Genomic DNA, 22,286 nt, shown 5'->3' with positions numbered 1-22,286 from the left:
TTCATGGCCCATTGTAGCCACCAGCATGAACATGGATGTCCCCGTCGTCGCCAAGGTTAAGCTTGACGTGCCCAGCTTGGGTGAGATCACCGGTGTTTGTTTCTACGACCAAACATGCCAATACTACGGCATTCCCTACGCGACGGTGCCAGGGCGATTCCGACGGCCCCAACCAAGCCCAAAGCCGTGGCCGAACAATCGATGGGACGGTACTAAACTGGGGTGAGTTGCATCGGATCCACCGGACCATTCCATCACTGAGGCGAAAGGGATCAACAGAGCAATGTGCCCTCAGCCGCCACGAGATTTCATGTATATCCCGAACCCGGAGCGACCGTGGGTGGAACCGGCGCCGGTATCGAGCACCGAGTGTCTCAACATCAACGTCTCCGTACCAACTCCGCCGAGCGTGTCGTCCGGTAAGCCAATCTATCCGGTCATGGTCTTCGTGCATGGTGGAGCCTTTGTGTACGGCGCGGGATCGGCTCCGATCTACGACGGACGTCGACTGGCGGAGATCTCGGGCAATCTTAACATCCCGACCATCATCGTCACCATCACATATCGCGTTGGGGTGTACGGCTTTCTGGCCAGCAAGGAGATCAAAGAATACAACGCCGAATTCAACGAGGGCGGAGTCGGAAACTACGGACTGTGGGACCAGATTGAAGCGCTGCGCTGGGTTCAAGAACACATCTCTGCCTTTGGGGGTGATCCCGCGAGGGTCACCTTTTTCGGCCAGAGTGCCGGCGGGGGTGAGTCGCTCTCCTACCGAGATGTCTAGATCTTGGGACTCTTTAACTGAATCACTGCAGTCTCCGCGAACGTGCACATGCTGCGTGGCGAGAAGCTCTTCACTTCGGCGATCGTACAGTCCGGTCTCCTGCCGGTTTGTGGCGTGCTCTCCGAGAGCCAGTACCAAGTGATCTACAACAAGATCCTCACGGTGCTCGGGATTCCCGAAGACCTTTCCCCGCGCGATCGACTCCGGCGACTTCTCGAGGTGGATGAGACCGCGTTGACGGCGGCGCTGGTACCCGTCGGGGTCATCCCCGTGCTGACCTTGTCACCCTGTGATGACCACTACCTCATCCCCGGCAAGATGCCCTCCTATTCTAGTTACGCGGACTTCAAGCCGCCGAGCTGGTGCGAGCGCGTCATGATTGGCGATGTCGGCCATGAGACCCTCATCTGGAACAAGTCGTTCCGGGGCTACGACGCCGCGGGCCTTGTTAAACTGACCAAGTCGTTCGTCGGAGACGAGGAGAAGGCCCAGAAACTTCTCGACCTCTACCATATCCACGCGGGCATGGACCGGAATGAGACGTTCTACCGCGCCCAGAAATTCACCACCGACGGCCTCTTCCTCGCCGTGCACTGGGCGGCCTTGAAGGCAAATCCGGGCATGTATGCGTACCGCTTTGACGTTCCCTCGCCGTTTGACTGCGACTTCAAGGATCAGCCTCACCATTCTCTTGACAACGTTTTCATCTGGGGTCTCCTGAAGGACGTCCTCCCGGAGAAGCAGCAGCGAATCTCGGAGAAAATGTCCGAGGCGTGGTTGAGGTTTGCTAACGGCCAGGAACCGTGGGAGCGGTTCGACGTCTCCCGTTCGTTCATGGTGTTCGGACCCGAGTCGTGCGGGATGAGAACGGTCGAGGAAGACGCAGCCCGAGGGTATGCGATCTGGGACGAAATTGACCGTCTCGGGCTCATGCAGAAGTTTGGCGAACTCTGTGACGAGCTGTGCATGCGCCACGCCGAAATGTGTGATCCGACCATCGCCCCAAAGGCACTGGAGGTAGGCACGTTCGAGGAGCTGGGGATCAGTACAGGGAATCAACCTGGCGGGCTGAATCTGGGCTTCTTCAGGCAGAATGGGACGAAGTAGAAATCGATATTAGACGTAGAATAAACCACATTACGCCATCGACGGACTCTACGTAATATCTGAGAAGATTCCATCCGCCCCTACGCCGTCTGAGCCGGGCTGTAGAAGGCATAGTCTGTATAGCCCTTCGGCGAAAGCACCTCGTAGAAGGTATCCCGATTGTACTTGGTGAAGGGAATTCCCTGCTTGACCCGTAGTGGCAGGTCTGGGTTCGAGATAAACTGACGACCAAACGCGATCAAGACGTCCTTGTCCTTGTACTTGCCGTCGACGGCATCTCGGGCGCTTTCGGCGGTGTAGCCTCCAGCGACGATAACAGGGCTAGTGCCATTCCAGACGTCGACGAACATGTCGATTGACTGGCGCAGGTCGGCGTCCTCGTTGCCTGAGACCCTAGCCTCGATGATGTGGAGGTAGGCGAGCTTGAGTTTCTGAAGCTCCTGCAAGAGGTGAGTGAACTGGGGAAGGGGATCGGCCATGCCCATGCCGTGATGCCGACACCACGGACTAATGCGAAACCCGACCTTCTCGTGCCCGACGGCGCCCACGACCGCCTTTGCCACCTCGACGCCGAACCGGGAGCGTTTCTCGATGCTGCCTCCCCACCCATCGGTGCGCTGGTTGCACGTGTCCTGCGTGAACTGGTCGACCAAGTACCCGTTGGCGCCGTGGATTTCGACGCCGTCAAATCCGACCGCTACGGCGTTGATGGCCGCTTGGCGGAAGTCCTCGATACACGCCCAGATTTCCTCCTCTCGCAGTGATCGCGGGACCGCCGACTCGGGACTCCACGGGATGGCGCTGCTCGAGATGACCTCGGCGCCTGCCGCGACGGCGAGGGGTCGAGCAGCGCGCCCCGTGATCCACAGTTGCGCGAAGATAAAAGACCCTTTTGCGTGCACCGCTTCAACCACCGGTTTCCATTTGGCCATCTGTTCGGCCGTGTAGAGACCCGTGGTGTTCTGCCAGACACTGGCCCGTGGCGACGTCGCCACCGCTTCGGAGATCAACAGGGTCCCCGTCACGGACGCCCTCTGCGCGTAGTATTCGACCATAAGATCACTGGGCTCGTAGTTCTCGTGGGCCCGTCGCCGGGTCATGGGCGCCATGGCGATGCGGTGTTGCAGGTGGCAGGAACCGACCTGGACGGGGGTAAACAGCCTCGACATGGTGAGATGGTGAGAGGCCAGACTAGACTAAAGGTGTGCAGTCATAAAGGGATACACTCCAATGCAGTCCTGAATGGATCCAAGATCAAAGGTGATCGGCCAGGCCTTTAATCTTGGATTCATTCAAGACTGTACTGGAGTGTACGGGTTGGGTTAGAGGAAGAGTTCAAGCGTCTGGTGTGTACGCATCGTGGGTGCCAGGCATGGGTTCAAGGGTGGGACGCCGTCTTACCTCCCCATCTTTGTTTGAACCAAGGTCACTCCATAGGAAGAGGGTCATGCGCATGATTAATAAGATAGAATAGGCTTTGATAACAAAAGTGGGATATCCCTTTCAGATCATGTGGGAGGAATCCTCAAGGTAAAGGTGGGATGGGTGATCCACCGTACGGAGGGCAGTGGACCATAAAAGACAAACACCAAGAAATATATCTAGAATGCTAGATGGACGATATAGGACTTAATAATAATAGACGACTGGGAGGCGAACCCTGAGGACTCACATCCTGCCGTTGCTGGAAAAGCATAGACGTGTCTGAATAGTTCAATGCCTAGCCATCCTGAAAGGTGGGCGAGGCTATTTGAATGCCTCCCGAACCCACCATGCCAATGGTAGAGAGAAGTCGGAACAAATCAGTATTCTTGTCGAGCCATTATTGCGAAACGAGTCGGTCCCCACCCTGTTCCCATGTTTGGAGCAAAGGGACTATCTTCCTCTACTCGTTTGTTCAGCTCCACAGCACTCCGTTTCAACGGGGATCCGATCAACTTTGAGCCGAAACTTTGGTGGTCGTGAACGAAAGGCTGAGAATGGGCTCACTTGTCACAGATGTTTTTGAAAAGTATGGGGTCTAGAGCGTTCTTATCCCTGGGTGAGGGAAGTGGCTGAAGTTGCCTACCTATGTAGTGACGACGGAGCAGGGGTTGCACCTGATTGGCGCCTGGCAGAGGCGCTAGATTCTTTGATCACCCCGATCCGGGGTGAGGCGCGAGCAGTGTTCGCTAATTATTTCTTGGCAAAGTCCCCTCTCTGTTCGCAACGATTGAACTGCAATACGTTCGCAGAGACAGAAAAGAATATACTTTCTTACGAAACTCGCAAGCAGCCTTGATTTCAGCTGCGAGAATCAAGAGCTCGAGTCAGAGCTGCTGCCACTCAGTCTGAGTCTCGGCCTTTGATCGCGTCGGTATTTATGTCGAGATATGAGGCCAAGTGAATGCCTTCTTTTTTCGAAGCAAGTCGCTTTCTGGGGGCTTCACACTTGGTTACCGTTGCCACGCTGGGTCAACCGTGGAGAAGATATTCCAGGAGGCTGTGTGGGAAGCAGCATGATAACCTGAGAAAAAGTCTTTCCAGGAAGGTCTTGAAATCTCGATTTTAAGGGCGGATACTAGGCCCTTGCAGTGGTAGTCTATAGCTCATCCGGGTCTTCAACACGGCGTACTTGTACGAACTAAATCCGTTAAAAGGCCTCATCGTCCAAACATACGCGCTAACATTCAAAATTTCGAGATCATCGTGTTCCCTTACGCCGCCAGGCAGATAAAAAGGTCCGGGCATGTAATCCAGGCTGTCACATGTGGGCCCGTAGAACGAGAAAGCTTCGTCTTCGGGTGTAGATGGCGGCTCACGAAGCAGCCGAGCCTTGTATCGCCATTTCATGTACGCACCGTCGAACAAGACGCCATAGGCCTCCACGTTGATATAAAGCTTGTTTCCCCGACGATTCTCAACCCTAGTAACAATCGAATGGTACTTCGCGCTCAAGGCTCGACCAGGTCCTGCTAACAGTCGCGGGGTCGGCGTGAGTGCGAGGCCGTCAAATGCATCTTTAATATTCTTGAAAAAGACCGACAAATCCGGCGAGCTCATCGTCGGATATAGGACGGGGAAGCCTCCCCCTAAATCGCGCGTCATCGACGATGACACCTGCTTCCTTTGCCGAGCCATCAAATTGTCGTAAACCCTGCTCGTAATCGGCCGGGTCCATGGTCTGACTGCCCAAGTGGAAACAGACACCGAGCCGGTGTGCCACCTTGCGCGTCTCGATGAGGAGCTCGATCGCCTCACGACCATCGACGCCGAATTTGGCGTCAAAATTCAACTTGGAACTCTGGGCACCAATTTGAATCCGGACGCATAGGGTCAAATCAGTGGCTGGCTGAGCATTAATACTCGTTGCGCGCACAATCTTGTCCAATTCAGACCTGGAATCTAGGCTGAACACCCTGATGCCGTGCTCAAAGTAGGCCTCGCGAATCGCCTCCTCAGGTTTGATGGGGTGCATAAAGCACATAGTTGGTTTAGGCAAGACGCGAGACGTCATGGTCCTCACGGCGGGTGAGACGCGGGTGATCACTCGCCCGGCTCACCCTAACCCGCGCGCGACCGGGGTAAGCACAGGCACGACAGGGCGGCGTCACCCGAGGCTCAATCCGGGGTGAGACGCGAGCAAGTTTTACTGAGATTCACATCAAGACCTAACCAATAGAAAAGCAGAATCTCCGCGCAATTGCGGGAGGAGGACCAACGTCGTTATCTCGGTCAGCCTGGCTCGGCCTCAGAGCTCGGTCAAAAAAGCAATGGGTCCAAAGCGCCGTCGTCTGGCGCTCTCTTGTGTCGCCTGCCGTCGCCGGAAAGTGGTAAGTGAGCCTCTTCACGGACAGCCAGTGTGCCGGAGAGGGTCATTGCTCTCCACTCTCAACACTCAACTTCTTACTGACGTCTTCAGAAATGTGATCGGACACTTCCTACCTGCGTTCGATGCCAGAAAGGAGGTATCAGCTGCGACTATGTCTCGTACACGAAGCAGGACGATACTCTCCTACCGCCGTCCGAGGACAGTCGACATGTGCGCCGAGAAAGTTCGGCTTCGTCCTGGACAGGTTAGTAGTAGTCCCAGTATTTCCTTGTCATCTAGTCGACCGAAAGGTTCCTGTGCCATGACAACATTCAAGCACCTCCCGCAAATGATCTAAGGTTGTTGCTATGTCGGCCATGCGTGTCTCCCACTCGGCGCGCACCGGCGATACGTCGGAGGTGGTGTCCTTTCCGTGCCTGAGGTCGTGGGCATCGCGTCCAAGCCACAGTTGCCGGACACCCACAGGGCACCCGCCTTTGCTCGAGATCAAGAAGTATTATGGGCAGCACGCGGTGTCGTGTTGCACAGCCACTGAACGACTAAGCCGGTTGTTGAGCTTTCACAGATTTTGAGCAGACGCTAACTTGCTGAGCACAATAGAAGACGCCAACGTGTGGCACGCCCGTGCGAAAGAACACGAAAATGCACGTGCCCATGTAGATAGCCAGAACACCACCCCTACTCAGGCTCGAACCCAAGCGAAACCATTGCGAGACCTTCAGAATCGAGTCTACGAGTTGGAGACCCATGTGAGGGCAGCGGGTTCCCAGCCCTCATCCTCGGAACGATACCTGGGTTTGGGTCATCCTGCTGGTCCTCGAGCGACGTCGGACAAGAACGCCCTGCCGGACAGTGAACGAGCACTGTTGCGTGGGAAGAGCTTCAAAACGCAGTACTTCGGTCCCAGCCACGGAGCTAGCATATTACTCCAGTTTGAGGAGCTATCTCGCTTTGTGAAGGACATCCTACACCGGCTGCCGACGCTCGAGAAGCATCGCGATATTTGGAAACACCAACGCAAGGAGCTCAATCCCACATTGATGCTGCCGGAGTTCGACACCCTGGTAGCAATGCTCCCAGAACAAGCTCGAGCGGACGCGCTGGTGCGGGATTACTTCGAGACATTGGAAACAACGTACCGTGTCCTGCACGCGCCCATGTTCTTCCGGAAGTACAAAGAACTTTGGGGCGCATCTCTCTCGAAAGACTCCTCGGTGTTTTTGGTCCAATTGCTGCTAGTTTGCGCCAGCGTCAATTGCGCGGTGGCAGGCGGTCCATCGGGGTTTAGGGGTCGAAGCAGTGTTGGCCGTGACATGGCTGTGAAGTGGATCGAAGTATGCGAGAACTGGCTCGATCTCCAGAGCCAGAAACACGTGACCCTGGAGGTTTTTCAAGTACGAGCGCTGCTTGTCATTGCTAAGAAGTTGAACTGTGTAAAGATCAAACGGGAGTGGACAGTGTCTGGGCAATTACTGCGTGCGGCCATGTCGTCAGGTCTGCATCGCGAACCCACGTTCCTAAGCAAAAATATCTCGGTATTCGACCAGGAGATGCGTCGGCGGCTGTGGTTCACAATCTTGGAACTCGATCTCCAAAACAGCCTCGATCGAGGCATGGGCACCAGCATTGGTCCATTCGACTGGGACACGCTCCCGCCTCTCAATCTTCATGATGAAGATTTTGACGAGGACACGGAAACGATGCCTTTTGCCAGGCCGATAACTGAGTTTACCCGGACCTCGTTTCTCTGCTTGGCCCAGCAACATTTACCTCTCCGACTGGAGATCATATCGACGATAAACAGCATACGCGTTTCACTAGAGAAGGATGCGGCTATTGAGCTCGACCAAAGGATTCGACAAATCCTGGATACGATTCCCGAATGGAATGAGAGCGCGGCAAAAGCCATATCGAAAGATCTGTCGGAGCTGCTGCTGTATGAGTCTCTCCTGCTCATCCACCAACCATTTGCAACCGAGCCAGGCGCCCAGGCCAAACACTTCTATTCGCGCGCTGCTCGGCGTAGTGCCGCATTAGCGACCATGAAGATATTTACTCACCTTCGCTCCAGTAGCGGGATGATCATGTGCAATCTCCGAGACGGCTTGTTTCGAGCATGCCTGGCGACTTGCCATGATATTGTAGTCTCTGTCAACTCGAAGGAAGGCCTCATGCAGGACCGAAGCACTGCGGTACGACTAGTTGAGGACAGCGTCAACCTGATGGAAGACCGCATACGCGGTCTCGGTCAAGGATTTCATTCATACTGGCTTGCTGCTAGCGCTCTCGGTCTGCTGCGTTCCGAGCCCGCTGATAAATGTGCCCAGGAGACTGCTGATCGGGTAGCGAAGCTGTTCGAGTATATGGTCCTGCAGCAGATTGCTCCGCTGGAAGGGGTCACGGGTGTGGAAGACGCCACAATGAGCACAGCGAACACCTTGGTTGGAATGAGTGGACAGCCTACTCAAGCCTTGCCAGAGTTGGACCCGTTTGTGACGACAACGACAGATCCATTCAGTGCACTTTCCGAAACGCTGTTCGATTTTGACATCACGGACCTCTGGTCAATGGGAGGCATGGGTGGGGGAACTCACTACTGATAGCATTCGATGAGCAGGAATGGCACTAGGTAGTGGTGGAAAAGGGATTTTCTCAACCGTCAGCATCCTCGGTGGCAAATTTCAATGCCAAGCTTAAACGATGTTCACGTGACAGTGCACGTGCTGCGCTAGTGCTCGGTGATCAGCGATACGGCGGGCCATTGTGGCTGTTCGCGCTTTCGCCTTCCAATTTTCACTTTTCACTCATTCTCGCCTTACTTGACTCGCCTTAAAATTTCAACCCTTACCGCCCCCATCTTCCTGCAACAATCTTCATCTCTTCATTCCTTTCTTTCCTCGTAACACGTCTGACTACAACAATCTCCTCTCGTACGCCTGGTTTCAACCAGATCGAAAACAGACTTACTTCCAACGACTCCTGCTTCTCTGGTCTCCTTGATTAGGCTCACCATCGCCAAACCTCAACGCCCACCATGTCTTACGGCGGCGGCTACGGTTCGTCAAGAGACGGCGGTTATTCGAACGGGTACGTGCCAACGATCTCGGCGGGACTTGGACTGCGCCATTTTTTCAGCGGCACTTTCTCTAGTGCGCTTGACATTCGGCGCAGTGTTTCTTACCCTCAACTTGTCCGGTTCTGACTAACTATCCACAGATACGGCGGCGGCAGCCACGGACACTCCAATGGCTACTCAAACGGCTACTCCAATGGCTACTCTGGTGGCTATGGCGGCTCGAACGGATATTCTGGCGGCGGCGGTGACAAGATGTCCAACCTGGGCGCAGGCTTGAAAGAGCAGAGTTGGGATCTTGCCGCCTTGCCAAAATTTGAGAAATCATTCTACCACGAAGATCCTGCCGTCACGGCCAGACCACAACGCGACGTCGACGAGTTCCGCAGAAAGAACGAGATCTCAATCCAGGGCCGCAATGTCCCTCGTCCAGTAGAAACTTTCGATGAGGCTGGTTTCCCCAGTTATGTCATGTCCGAGGTGAAGGCTCAGGGCTTTGCGAAACCCACTGCCATCCAGTCTCAGGGCTGGCCCATGGCTCTTTCTGGTCGTGACGTGGTTGGTATTGCGGAGACTGGGTCTGGAAAGACCCTAACCTACTGCTTGCCAGCCATTGTTCACATCAACGCTCAACCCCTTCTCGCTCCAGGCGACGGCCCCATCGTCCTTGTTCTTGCCCCAACTCGAGAACTGGCTGTGCAAATTCAACAAGAAATCACCAAGTTTGGCAAATCCTCCCGCATCCGAAACACTTGTGTCTATGGTGGCGTTCCCAAGGGTGGTCAGATCCGCGACCTTTCTAGGGGCGTCGAAGTCTGCATCGCTACTCCTGGTCGTCTTATTGACATGCTCGAGTCTGGCAAGACCAATCTTCGTCGTGTGACATACCTCGTTCTCGATGAAGCCGACCGCATGCTTGACATGGGTTTCGAGCCTCAAATCCGCAAGATCATTGGCCAAATTCGTCCTGACCGACAGACCTGCATGTGGTCAGCCACATGGCCCAAAGAGGTCCGCCAGTTGGCTTCCGATTACCTGAACGACTTCATTCAGGTCAACATTGGCTCGATGGACTTGTCTGCAAACCACCGAATTACTCAGATCGTCGAAGTTGTGTCCGAGTTTGAAAAGAGAGATCGCATGATCAAACACCTTGAACAGGTCATGGAAGATCGCAACAACAAAATCCTCATCTTCACAGGTACTAAGCGTGTCGCTGATGACATCACCCGGTTCTTAAGACAAGATGGGTGGCCCGCACTCTGTAAGTGGACATGTCCCTTCGTCACAGGCTCGAGACTGACAGTTTTATAGCCATTCATGGTGACAAGCAACAGAACGAACGTGATTGGGTTCTCAATGAATTCAAGACCGGCAAGAGCCCAATCATGGTTGCTACGGACGTTGCGTCCCGTGGTATCGGTATGAACAGACAACAACCCCCTCCCCCCCTTCTCCTCTTTTGTCTATCTTGTTCTGTATTTCTTACCATTGCTGTCGTGTGGCATACGGTGCTCGCTCTCTTTTCGCTTGTTACGCTACTGCCCTGCGTAACTTGTCCAGGCTTTTGTGTTCTTCTCGGTCCTTCTTCTAGACCTCCTGGATACCTCTGCAGTTTGCCAGCACTCAGCTTATTGACTCTCACATCTGCTTCGTCCGACACGAGTAGGTTGTGAGACATTTATTTTGACCAAACCAAGCTGCAAATCCAGGATCTCTATTCTCCAAGGACCGTAGACCATTGCCGATTTTCCGGACATGGACATTGGCCACCCTAGGATGATGTTCCGAGCCACAGAGAGAGTGACATGCGCCTCCGCTCACACAACCACATATGGTCCCCGACACTCCGTAAGACTTCCATTGGCTGAGTTGCTAACCTATAAACTCAAGATGTCCGAGACATTACTCATGTCTTCAACTACGACTACCCCAACAATTCTGAGGACTATGTTCATCGTATTGGCAGAACCGCTCGTGCTGGAAGGAAAGGCACAGCCATTACACTCTTCACAACAGAGAGTAAGTCTCCCCACTTTCTCTGTAGGAATACAGCTCGCTAACATAACGCAGATGCCAAACAAGCCCGTGACCTTATCTCTATTTTGCAAGATTCGAAGCAGAACATTGACCCGCGTCTTGCAGAGATGGCACGCTACTCTGGAGGCGGTGGCGGCGGCCGAGGATACGGTGGTCGCGGCGGTCACCGTGGTGGTGGTCGTGGCGGCTTCACTGCTTCCAACGCTGCACCTCTTGGCCGGTCCAGATGGTAGTATGATCAACTCGATGCCTTCGAGAGAATTTGGACGGTATGGGTCGTTGAATCGTGTGTTCACCTCGCAAGTCTTGCACCACTTGTTTTCCTTATGGTCACGGTGACACGTATAGACCTCTGGAGCGGCATTGCATTATTGGCTTAGGCGTTCGTGGGCATAGGGCGGAAACGATAGATTGGTGTGTTTGTGGGCCGGACACGACTTTGTTACCTTTGGGCAGGGTGCGTTCATGGAAATCCCCAAGTGTGCAAGATATGTCAAGAGTTCAGCATCTCCTGAACACAGAGTTGATAGAGCTGGCTTTTCGTGACGCCGGAGAAAGATGCCTCAATGGCCTTATCAGAAGACGTCTGATATTGAAGGAATCGACAATCAGGCCAGCGCTAAGCGTGCAGGTATTGTGTTCATTAGTGTCATCGACGACGATAGACGAAGATTACTTGATAGGTAGGCTCCGTGTAACAATCAACCACGCATCCGCAGTGAAAGTCCCGCCCTTCAGTAACATATTTGATCTCAGTCAACACGAACAGACTGGCTCGGCCGACGACGGCCCTTCTCGTGCTTGGTGTAGAACGACAGCCATAATAAATCATCCTGCGTTAGCAACTCGAGACTCCATCACCTCGAGAATGGTGGTGTTTCCATTCGCGAAAAGCAACGTTCTCAGCTGAATTTAGAATGATTGAGCTTGACTTACGCACTCGACTTGACTTACGCACCAAGGTCTGACAAGCACCAAGAGTGCTCGTCTCTCCTGCTGAGTGGAAACGCCACAGTCAGAGTCCGAGTCCGAGTTCGAGTCCCGTTCTCGACAGGTCCCATATACCGGAGTCTGGAGAGAATTGATAGAAAGACGGTACTATTCGCGCACCTACGACCGTGCCGGTTGTGTCCCTGAGTTGGCTCGTGCCTTTCACTTCCCGTATGACCGAGCCGAACATTTCGAGGTATCTCTCTGAATGTGTTCAATGTCCAGTGTTCAGTATTTAGTGCCCACAGGCTCTCCCCCATAGTCTTGCTCTTTTGCTTGACAAAAACGGTATCATGAACACCGGGGTTCAAGCCATTTCACCAAGCAAGACCGAAGATTGACAGCTGGACCGTGTTCGGCTGACGGCCTACCTGACGGGTAGATGTGTCGAAATACTCCCTGGTTTCAACGTGGAGATAGCGACTGAAGGATGCAGACCCTCGTGACCGGAAGAGCAAGAGCCAGGGAATTGCAAAAAGTGTCATGTCATCTTAAGTTGCCACCTGCGCCTACCTTGCCGCCACACCCCGAAGCCACAGCCCGTCATCTGCACAGTCCGCTGCATTGTAGCGCGACGCGCAAAAACGCTGGTGGTATGAATGCTTCCCTGGGCACAGGCGCGACTCCAGAGGAGAAGTGGTCCGGGCTTGGAAGCACGCGGTCCAGGATGAACACATTGCTGTCAGAGTCACCAGACTTGCTCTTAGTGTCGACCTGTCTACCTACCACAAACGGTGTCTGAGCACGTGACTGGGTGAACCTCAGCAACACTGTAGCAGGGATTTGGCGCCGGCTCTCGAGCAGAAACAGCAATTGGATAGGCGCCTTGAACGTGATAGCCGCTAGCAGGAGCACCAGGACACTCTATTGCGACGCAATGTGTTTGGTAATAAAACCCTCTGGTCCGCCAAGGGATACATACAGACATACCTGGCTGGATACGTACTCAGCTTGCACCGACTGCCCTTCCGTGTTATCCGTGTGTAGGTTTGAGATTCACCACTTGAGCTGCAGCCAAGGAATTCAAGAGATTGGGGCGTTTGAGTGAGCGCATTTGGTCTTCTGAACAAGGCGGGAGATCCCGAGGGCAAGGCTGTTTCGACAGCAGGACGGTGAGAACGCAGTGGTGTCGCAATCAATGTCAACTTGACAATATCAAGTGGCGGCACTGTAGATTGTGGAGGACTCTCTTCGAGAGGAAGAATCCACTGTATCACTTACTCATGGTGGCCGCTCGGATCGAGACCGCATATTGTCACAGCCTCGACGTAGTGAATCCAGCGCAGCGGCAATCCACCCGGAACATGAAGATTCTTTCCAAGCATGGCCTCGAAATCCTCGGCTTGCATTTCGACTCTGCGTTTATTGGCATATCACAGTACAGTATGGCTGCAGTCGAAGCCTTCGAGTGGACCCTGAGGTACGAGCAGTGAAGATACCTCGTATTGACCGTGAGCACGTCGTCAGCCCAGCAGTGAACCTTACCGGTTGTTTATGATGTTCGCTGAAATCCGTAAAGAGTGACGCCTTGGCTCGGAACACCCACTGCCGCATTCATCTCTCTTCGAAACTCTCCAAGAGCTGGGTGATCGGAGTCGCATGCGAGCAAGCACAGTCATAGGAAGCTTACAAGCGACGAAAGGTCAATGCTGATGTCGATATCGAACTCCGTGGGCGAAGCAATTATGTTTACACAGTGCAGTTACGGAGTACTGACTCGGAAGTTGGACCCCGACATCATGCACATCTGTTCCGCGGCAGTTCTGTCTGCAGCTATCGGGAAGTCGCAAAGTTGCACAGCAGCACGAGGTATGCAGTCCGTAGAGTTACGAAGGACTCCGTGTCCTCACTCAGGCCCCTGGGAAGTCACGGGTCCAAAGCTTGCAGACAATGCGGTGTGGAATGCACGGCGTTGCCCGTGGGCGGTACACCAGTGCATGTGGCGCTGTTTGTTCGACTCGTCGACTTGGGTGGTCCCAAGATTGCCCCGGCGCTCTGGTGCTTGGGGAAGGTACTCGTATGTACTTGGGCCTTTGGAGCTTCCATAACGCAGGCAGGGCGGCGCTGCCGTCCTCTACAGTTGGGCGAACTTGACAGCGGCATTAGGTGTGTTCCATGTCAGAGTCTCTTGATACTGTGACGACGCAGACAGAAAATACCATCACCCTACACAGTAGATGCCGTTAATGTGCGGCTCAAGCTTTCCCGAAATCCAGGCCTAAGTGCTCCAAGAGGTCCCGGCACCATGGTTGAGAAGTTACACTAGCTTGACAGGACGGGCTCTACCAAACTCACGCAAATGCTCTTGGGGGCCCGTCAGGAGTACCTCGTATACTATTTGCACGCAGCCCGGGTTTCTTCGTCATCCTCGACATGGTCAAGGCAGATCCACGAGCCAATGACGGCTTGTGATGGGGAATGCCTGTATTCTCTCCGATGCCTGACCGCCGTTTATGATTGAGTTATGAAACCCCCAAGATGTACGGAGTATTGTGTACTGCACCAGCCATCTCGTTCCGGTGCCATGCAGGGAGTGTGCAGCAAACCCGCAGCTGTCAATCTGCAGAGCACATGGACTTAGGCGTCTGGAGCGGACTTGAGGCCGCGCCCTGCCCCTAACCGACCGTTCACCAGCGACAGCACACTTACCCGAGCCCTCGGCATACCTAGAGGCGCTAGCAGCGTTTAGAAAGCGTAAAGAAGTTAGCTTTCTCACCTGCAGCTCAACTGCAACCACGGCCGGACCATGCACCAACTTGCTCTTTTGGCGCTTTCTTGGCTCCACACCTGGAGCTCGGGAGTTGTTGACATGGCCCAGAGATCTGGGTCCTGAAACTTTGCGTTATCGGGCACCTACGGGCGCTCTGCATGAATTTTTGGTGTACGTAGTAAAAAGTATCCTTTGATTAGACGCACGAGGCAACTAATACGTAACTGCACATTAGGTTCAACGAAACAAGCCCGTCTGAGCCATGTGAAGATCGGGCCCGACGACATGAAAGCCAGAACTCTCTCAGCCTCGTCATAATAGCGTAACTAGTTGGTTGATACGAGCTACGTCGCCGGGTCTGGCAGTGTCGATCCGCAAGGTGGGCGGCGCGCCAGCAGTGGGAATATTCCTCCGCAGAACGGAGAGCCTGCAATGCAAGCCTAGCGGCGAGTCCGCGGACGGGTGCGAAAAAGGACTGTGAGCAGCTGACTATAGTTTATCTGGTATTGGACCGACGCCCTTAATGGTGCGGGAACAATTGTACTGTAGGGACTGACATAAAGCCATGATCGAAAACGTGATCATGGTCGTCTACTGCTTTAGAGGCAATGTGGTGCGCTGAAGCTGACATGCATTTCAAGTTGACAGGCAGAAATTTGTCATAGGTTCATGTTACTCGAAAGTGTGCAAGTGGGTTCTCCCTCAGGGTGTACGGAGTGCGTACTTCATCATCGATGAGAGTGGGGTGTTGTTGTGCTCGGCGACGCTTACGGCGAGCTCTTCACACATCGAGGAAGTGCTTGACCTTCCGAACTATAGGTGGCTGCAAGAACGGATGATTTGGTTGTAGACAAGAGTGAAGTGAATTTAAGTATTACTCTATGGCTACGTGATGTTTCGTGGCAGTAACTGTGAAATCACGAGGTTCAGAGAACACAAATATGGGGCAGAGCCGTCGCTCTACGGGATAAGGAACCGCCGAAAGCCACTCGGACGATATCAAAAGGAGTTGTTGCAAGAACTACTCCGTACATCGAGTAATGTCGACATTTGACTTACGTGATTGTCACTTGTTCAGACGAGCTCCGAAACTTGATCAGATCTGGTGCGCTAAACTGTTAAGGTAGTAGGATCAGAAAGCCCGATTGGTGAGGGCGAAGGAGACGTCTTTAGGCATCCTGGGGACGTGAAGCTCGAAGGAAGAAATGCTAGCTTCGGTCGATAGTCGTTGGGCTCCGAGATCGAAGCTTGAGCTTGGACAAGGAATGCGAGATGTTGCCCCCGGAATTCGTGTCTCCGAAAAAACACGAGCCAACGTGGCAACACAACCCATCAATGACAGGGCTCCGCCGTCTCTTTCGGGCGAGTACCAGTCATGCCCGGGCCTGGACAACATGTAGAGATAGTGGAGAGCACTGCGGTATGACTTAATCAATACGGCAACTAACTAACTCTCTGACTTTCGGTACTTCTACTATGGACCGGTTCCCCTTGAACTTGTGTCTGATAAAGAACTTTTGCGGGCGAAGTGGTGTGAGGCACTTGGCCTGCAGCAAAGGGGGAGCGCACCGGGCAGCAATCACAGGGTACCGTAACATCATTTGGCGATGCAGGAGGAAAGGACATCCAAGACGCGGAGTGGACACTAGACGAGCTGGCGAATGAGACATCACACCGACGGCGCAGGATTGGGGGAACAGTCCCGGAGGAATGAGCACAAAACTGTCGCCCCAGCGAGTATGATTGGTGTCTCGCGCAAGAGAGAGGCGAAAACGATGTGCAACCAGGACGACTTCGCCCGCTACGAAGGGCACCTCGACGTCGACTGCCACTTGTACCGTCGCTTGAAGACAGCAGACGCGTGGGGATGTATTGATAGCCAAGTCTCACTAACCCACAAGTGTCTAGCCCATGTTGTAACCCTGCAGGAGGGGTGCGGTCTATTACCGACTCATCACCTCACCGTTCAGTTCGATATCGAAACGCGACATGGGCCCTTCGATGCGCTGCTTTATCCTGCTCGACGGTAGGAGTACTATGAAGCCCTTCTTAAGAAGAGCCAGCTATAGTGCCACTCAGCAGTTGGAGCACGCGGCCAGATTCCCGTGGGCCCGGGCATCAATACTGAAGCGAGTCCAAGTGAAAATCATTGATATGATAGATCGCCCAAAATAATTTGCGCCTGTGTTTCCAGGCCTCTTCTGCGCTCCGCTCCCAAACTGCTGGCTCCCTGTCTGTCGCTCCTCGCTCGTCGCGCAACAGCTGCGAGCTTCCTGCCTCTTCCCTGTCCCTCGGTTCGTCGGCTACTGTTGCAAACCCGGATCCAGAATTATTCACGTCGCTTCGTGCTCTTCTCTCCTGCCCCAAATAATCACTGATCAAGATTCCACGTACTCCGTACTCCGTACTCCAATTGCAATCTCATTCATTCTTGCTAGCTTGATTCACTGCTCCCCACCCAACCACATCATCGACCCCATCCTTCGACCCCTTCATCCTCGAACCAAAACCTATCCTGGTCCGCCTTCCTCCGTCCTGTCGCTCCACCGGAAACCTTCTTTGACCGTCACCTCAGGAAACGTCCCCGGTCGCCGACCAGCCATCTGCATCCTCTTGGTCTGTTCCCAGTCACAGGCCAATCAGGGCGGGTGCCACACCCTTTCACACCCGGTCTGCTCTGCAACGTTAATTCACCAGCAGCAGAGGCCACAGTGTGACCGTGGAGTGCGCACACAAACAGTTCACCTGCTGGCAGCCGCCCACCAAAAAGCGGAACTTCTACGGCACCCGGCGCTCTGGTCGCTTCTCATTTCTTCTTCTGCCTTTGTGCGGTCCGCGAGTTAGCAGCACACACACAGCGCAGTCTCGCCGCCCTCTATTACATCTCGATCCAACCACAAGCGTGCTGGCGCAGAAGAAGCCACTCAGCAGCCATCTTCGAACCCATCAACCACTCAACCCCATCTGACCTCTGACCTCACCCAAAACTCAGATCCACCTCCTACCTCTTCTCCACGTTGACGCTGCACATCCTCGCCACTACCTGTCTTATCCGTAACGCTGCCTAAGTCACGCGTTAAGGGACAGCCAGCAATGAGAAAGAAGGAAACATTCATTCCGCGGATTCTGATTGAGCAATTGGACAATTTCGGGGGGCGGCCCACTTTCAAGACAATCATCGCTGTGCCTTCCCCTGCCACCCCTGCCTGAGGGCTAGGCTGCTAGCTTGCCGCTGTCGCGCCATCACCTCTTTGACACTAGTCAGCGCTCGAAGCTTGTGCGCTTTACTGCATCTTCCTCGACACCCCACTTTAACACGACTTCCAAACTCTGTCTGCGGGTGTGTGTAAACCTGCCTCTGCCCTGGCGCAGCCTATCGAGCTTGCCTCAGTCGACCGGGGTTAGACTCATCTCCCTCAAAGGCGAACAGGTCAAGACACAACACCTCGCCCCGGGAGACGCCCTTCTCCATTGCCAAACACACTGCTATTGGCAGGAGACATAGTGAAGATTGTGCATCTGGGTCCCACACCTGAAGGCGGTCACCCATTTGCATCTCTGATCGAGCACCAAATGGGCGAGGATCCCACTTGAGCCCATCTTCCGGCGCAAGAATCTCAAAAGAGAGAAAAGCAACCCTGTCACATCACCTGGCAGCAAACACCTGCTGTGGTTGGCAGGCGCACGCAGCAGACTTCAAAGGCGAGAAACCCACCATTCAACTGCTACATAGACAGGGAGGATCTCGGGGCCAAAGGCAGACCTATCAGACTCCTCCGACTTTGGACGAGGTTGGCTCCCCCCGGTTACCCATTTATCTCTATTCTTTATTAGTCTTCGGGCCCGCACCATCTCGAGAGAAGTAACGGCTCCTCTTGAATCAGTGCAAGCTTGCAACTAGCGCAGCGAGGAACGTGTCAAACCTCCCATTTTCGACCCATTCTCGCCCTCGGTTCGACGGTACACTGCGCTGCCCCTGGTCAAAGATCACCTATCCTTTTCTGCTCGAGTGCTTCGCACGCCAGGACCGATTTGGTGTCCGTTCCTCGTGCAAAATAGCGCTTGCCGCTCCCGACCCAACCCCATCTCAGTCCAATCTGCTCTCCACAACGGCGGCGTCCTTCGAGTCCGCCACGGTCTTGGGGGGCTCTCGTCTAGACAGCCCTCAAAATAAAGATTCGCGCCGGTCTTGTCTAGGGATTGCTTCAGTCGAATCGTGGTCTGCCCGTCCAGTGTGTGGCCTGGACGATTTTTACTTGGAGCGACCGCTCCCATCCACTACCTTTCTCTCGGGTCAGGCACTGTACGCCAGTGCGCCTTGAGTGACCTTCCGCTTGCCACTGCCACTGCCTCACCAATCGCGTCACTGTTCTTCACTTAGGCAGTGAAGAGCACTTTTGATGGACAGAGGTGGATCAGAGTACGCGCAGTCAGGTTAGCAACACCACGAGACAAACCGTCTTCACGAGCAAACTCTGAGAAAAGTCGTGTCACATAGATCAGTCGTCTGTCGCGACCTACGCCACGCAAGACCCGCGGTCTGCACCGATCTCAAGCAACAACACACCGCAGTCTGACTACGGTCTGCCCCCTTCGTCGGCGCGTTCGTCGGGCTTCCCACCAGAGCATCTTCGCTACAGCCAGTTTCCCCAGCCGCAACACCATCCAGGTGCTGTTGGAGCCATGGCACAGCCAACAAGTCCGTCAAAATCCCTGCCAGAAGGAGCGCCCAATGGCAATCCAACCACAAGCTCCCACCATGTGAGATCTAACTCGGATGTTCCTATAGATCCCTCGATTTCGCAAGCCAGCCCGACCTACCCTCCCTACTCACCCTACCCTCAGGGCCAGGACATGCAACATGCCTACCAGCCCCAGCATCCGCCTTACATGCAGCAGCGACCGCCACACGAGCAATGGGGAGGTTATCCACCACAACATGGTATGCCCGGCCCATACCCCCACCCAGGGCCAGGCGTTCAAGGTCCGCCTCAGACTTCAGCGGCGTCGCGATCAGGTCAGGTATGTTAGCAGTGCTTCAAACGAGATCTACCTCGGAAATCTGTGCATGACCTAACCTTCTCTCAACTTGTAGGTGTATTCATTCGTGCCCATCCCGGGTGCGCAGCAGCACAAGCGACCCCGACGGAGATATGAAGAGATTGAGAGAATGTACAAGTGCGGTTGGAACGGGTGTGAAAAAGCGTACGGGACATTGAACCATTTGAATGCGCATGTGACTATGCAGTCGCATGGCACAAAACGAACCCCCGAAGGTAAAGAAATCCATCGCGAGCCTACAAAACCCCTTCCTTTGTAATCGCGAGCGGTGGACGCAATCCTGGGCGCTGTGTGTGCAGCCCTCTTGTTGCATGTCCGCCCAGGCGCCACAGCCTAGACCCCGTCCATCAGCTCCCTTCTTGGTCTCCACTCAGAGTGCGAGAATGTTTGCTGACGTGTCGACAGAGTTCAAGGAAATTCGTAAAGAATGGAAAGCTCGCAAGAAGGAGGAAGAGAACGCACGCAAGGCAGAGGAAGAGCGTCACAGAGCTGCGGCGCAAGCTAGCCAGGTCGACGGCCCTCCAGCAGATGCACATCAGGTTCCAGGACAAGCCTACCAACAGAATGGAGCTCGCCCATCTCTCCCACCCATTGGATATCAAACCCCGGACAACCATGCTCAGGGCCAATACGCGCAACCACAGGGCGGCATGGTGTATCCACAGGGGAATGGTCAGATGGGCAGCTATCCAAATTACCCGAACTCCCCATACGGCCAACAAGGCCAAGTCTATCAACAACGTCAGTACTAGACCGCATCGAGACGCATACCACTTGGCGATTGATGGATGGTGCATTCTGTGCTCGGAGTGGTTTGGTTATTGCCTGCGTGGGCCGCTGAGTGGCGCGAGAGTACTTGCGCCTGAGTTGGATGCTTTTCTGCGTTGCAGCAGCACCTCATTGTTACCAAGATACCCAAGGTGGGAGTGGAGGAGGTAATCGGACATGCCAGAGAATCGAGGTCGAAGGGCATGTCTGCAGGAGTTTCTCTGTCATGGTGGCTGGTGGTGGCCGTGCACATGAATTTCTTTGACTGTTTGGGGCGTGTTTCTTTCGGTTGACGGTCTCCTTCATCAATGGCACAGCAACAGAAGATTTCGAGGCGACGAATGTTACGACGACCAGGCGATCGAATGCATTTCTTCAGGGGAAGCGGAGCGTTTACGGAAGCCGCGTGCTTCTGGACGGATACCCCAGACTTTTAGAGCTCGGAAGTGAAGAAACAAAAGGTTACGTCGACTGGATTTGCGACAGAGGCAATCGCAGCAGCGACAACGTCCGGTTACCTGCTATTGTGACAGGGAATCTGGGCCTCTCGGTCCGCCACTGTACATTGTATGGCCTGATGTGTTGGTGCGCGTGGGAGAGAATGCTTTTTTAGATGAGAAACCCGGTCTTACCAACCATATTTGGTAGACGCACTCAGATCGAACATATTCTGGCACTGATCTTGCGCCAAGAACAAGTGCTATTTTTCGCCTCCCTCACATCCGCCAGACGTTCTTTCACTCGTACCAAAGCACACTCTCAAGTCTCGCAAAGGGATATTTTGGTGATGGCCAGCCACTCTCCTGATGACTTCAAGTGTTGCTGTGAAGAGAGAGACGCTTGTCGTAGAATTTAAGTTGAGCAAGGATTCGGATCGTGGTTTGGCGCACATTCGTGACCAGCGCTACTTTATTGTGGGCTTGCTCGAACACAAGGGTTTGGGGTTACACAAGACTAACTAACAGCAACGCCTGCGAAGGGGACTAACATGGTGGCCGACGTAGCGAGGGGTGGGAAAAAGAGGATAGCTTGAGGCCGACAGCTGCACGAAATTCGCCGGCGCTGGGTGTTGCGCAACCACTAGAGGCTGTCCCCATGGACTCAGTGACTGCCCGTGACGGCGTCAAAGCTAGGCGCCCCGGAGCCTAACTTGTCAGCCCAGCAGGCGGGCTCTAGGCCTAACACGCCTAATGTTGTTAACTGGAGAGGCTAGCTATTTCACGGGTAGCGCTCACGCTACTGCTTAGTTCCCTAGTGCCCGCAAGGAGGTGACAGATGCCAGAAGACTGCGTCGTCCTATCAAAGCACAATCGTCTGGTGTAACACACCTCGTCCTCTCGTGGCCCGACAATCTGGTTTGCGACCGCGGTCCGTCACCACTAAGTTCGAGGCCATGACCCAACACTAGATTTTAGCATCGACACGAGCACGAACCATGTTAGCCAACCGAACTCTTGCGGGAGGCATGTCATTCCGTCGACCCTCGTACCTGGCTGGACCAGTATCCTAGTCACCACTCGCTGTTCCTCCCACCGAAGCAACCTCAGATATTGCATGGCTGTATCCTCCTTCGTGCTACAGCAGTCGAACTCGAGTTACCATGAGTACATGAGCGTCAGTGAATAGTGAGCGGTGTCGCGACTATGGTCTTCTAAGGTAAGTTCTTTACACGCAATCAATGTCTGCTACCTGGAAGCGCCGGAATACCACACATTCGCGAAGACACGACCTTTCCTGAAGCTAAGGAGGCACAGCCTGATCGGTATGAGTACCAGGAAGTTCTTGTGCCTCCTTAAGGCCGCCGGTTTTTAAGAAACTCCCTTCCAGCCCAGCATACCCGGAGATATAACCCGTCAACGGAGTTTACAAGACACGGCTGGGAAAGCCCTTATGTACATATACCCCAGTCCAGAGGAGAACAGCCTGCATGAGTGGCGCAAGA

The 22,286-nt window shown here is 54.2% G+C and overlaps 6 protein-coding genes across 6 annotated transcripts; 4 read left to right on the top strand and 2 right to left on the bottom strand.

Moving 5' to 3' along the window:
- Window positions 1–25: 25 nt before the first annotated feature.
- A1O7_05683 (uncharacterized protein) lies at window positions 26–1,891 on the top strand (the record flags this gene model as incomplete). Its single annotated transcript, XM_007759691.1, has 3 exons — window positions 26–222; window positions 280–755; window positions 816–1,891. The coding sequence occupies 3 exons, from the start codon at window positions 26–28 to the stop codon at window positions 1,889–1,891; spliced, it is 1,749 nt and encodes a 582-aa protein (XP_007757881.1).
- An 80-nt stretch (window positions 1,892–1,971) lies between these two features.
- Window positions 1,972–3,060, bottom strand: A1O7_05682 (uncharacterized protein; the record flags this gene model as incomplete). Its single annotated transcript, XM_007759690.1, has 1 exon — window positions 1,972–3,060. The coding sequence occupies one exon, from the start codon at window positions 3,058–3,060 to the stop codon at window positions 1,972–1,974; it is 1,089 nt and encodes a 362-aa protein (XP_007757880.1).
- A 1,378-nt stretch (window positions 3,061–4,438) lies between these two features.
- A1O7_05681 (uncharacterized protein) lies at window positions 4,439–5,357 on the bottom strand (the record flags this gene model as incomplete). Its single annotated transcript, XM_007759689.1, has 2 exons — window positions 4,439–4,962; window positions 5,027–5,357. 2 exons carry the CDS (start codon window positions 5,355–5,357, stop codon window positions 4,439–4,441), a joined length of 855 nt encoding a protein of 284 aa, XP_007757879.1.
- Window positions 5,358–5,910: 553 nt separating this feature from the next.
- Window positions 5,911–8,302, top strand: A1O7_05680 (uncharacterized protein; the record flags this gene model as incomplete). Its single annotated transcript, XM_007759688.1, has 2 exons — window positions 5,911–5,962; window positions 6,303–8,302. The coding sequence occupies 2 exons, from the start codon at window positions 5,911–5,913 to the stop codon at window positions 8,300–8,302; spliced, it is 2,052 nt and encodes a 683-aa protein (XP_007757878.1).
- Window positions 8,303–8,736: 434 nt separating this feature from the next.
- On the top strand, window positions 8,737–11,048 carry A1O7_05679 (ATP-dependent RNA helicase dbp2; the record flags this gene model as incomplete). Its single annotated transcript, XM_007759687.1, has 5 exons — window positions 8,737–8,789; window positions 8,919–10,039; window positions 10,090–10,197; window positions 10,669–10,797; window positions 10,849–11,048. 5 exons carry the CDS (start codon window positions 8,737–8,739, stop codon window positions 11,046–11,048), a joined length of 1,611 nt encoding a protein of 536 aa, XP_007757877.1.
- Window positions 11,049–19,198: 8,150 nt separating this feature from the next.
- Window positions 19,199–20,328, top strand: A1O7_05678 (uncharacterized protein; the record flags this gene model as incomplete). Its single annotated transcript, XM_007759686.1, has 3 exons — window positions 19,199–19,537; window positions 19,611–19,791; window positions 19,982–20,328. 3 exons carry the CDS (start codon window positions 19,199–19,201, stop codon window positions 20,326–20,328), a joined length of 867 nt encoding a protein of 288 aa, XP_007757876.1.
- Between the last annotated feature and the right edge of the window lie 1,958 nt (window positions 20,329–22,286).

This window comes from Cladophialophora yegresii (assembly GCF_000585515.1).
Source record: "Cladophialophora yegresii CBS 114405 chromosome Unknown aczIN-supercont1.4, whole genome shotgun sequence".
Classification (NCBI taxonomy): domain Eukaryota; kingdom Fungi; phylum Ascomycota; class Eurotiomycetes; order Chaetothyriales; family Herpotrichiellaceae; genus Cladophialophora; species Cladophialophora yegresii.
Note: the sequence above shows the minus strand (reverse complement) of the source record. Positions and strands in the feature narration are given on the sequence as shown.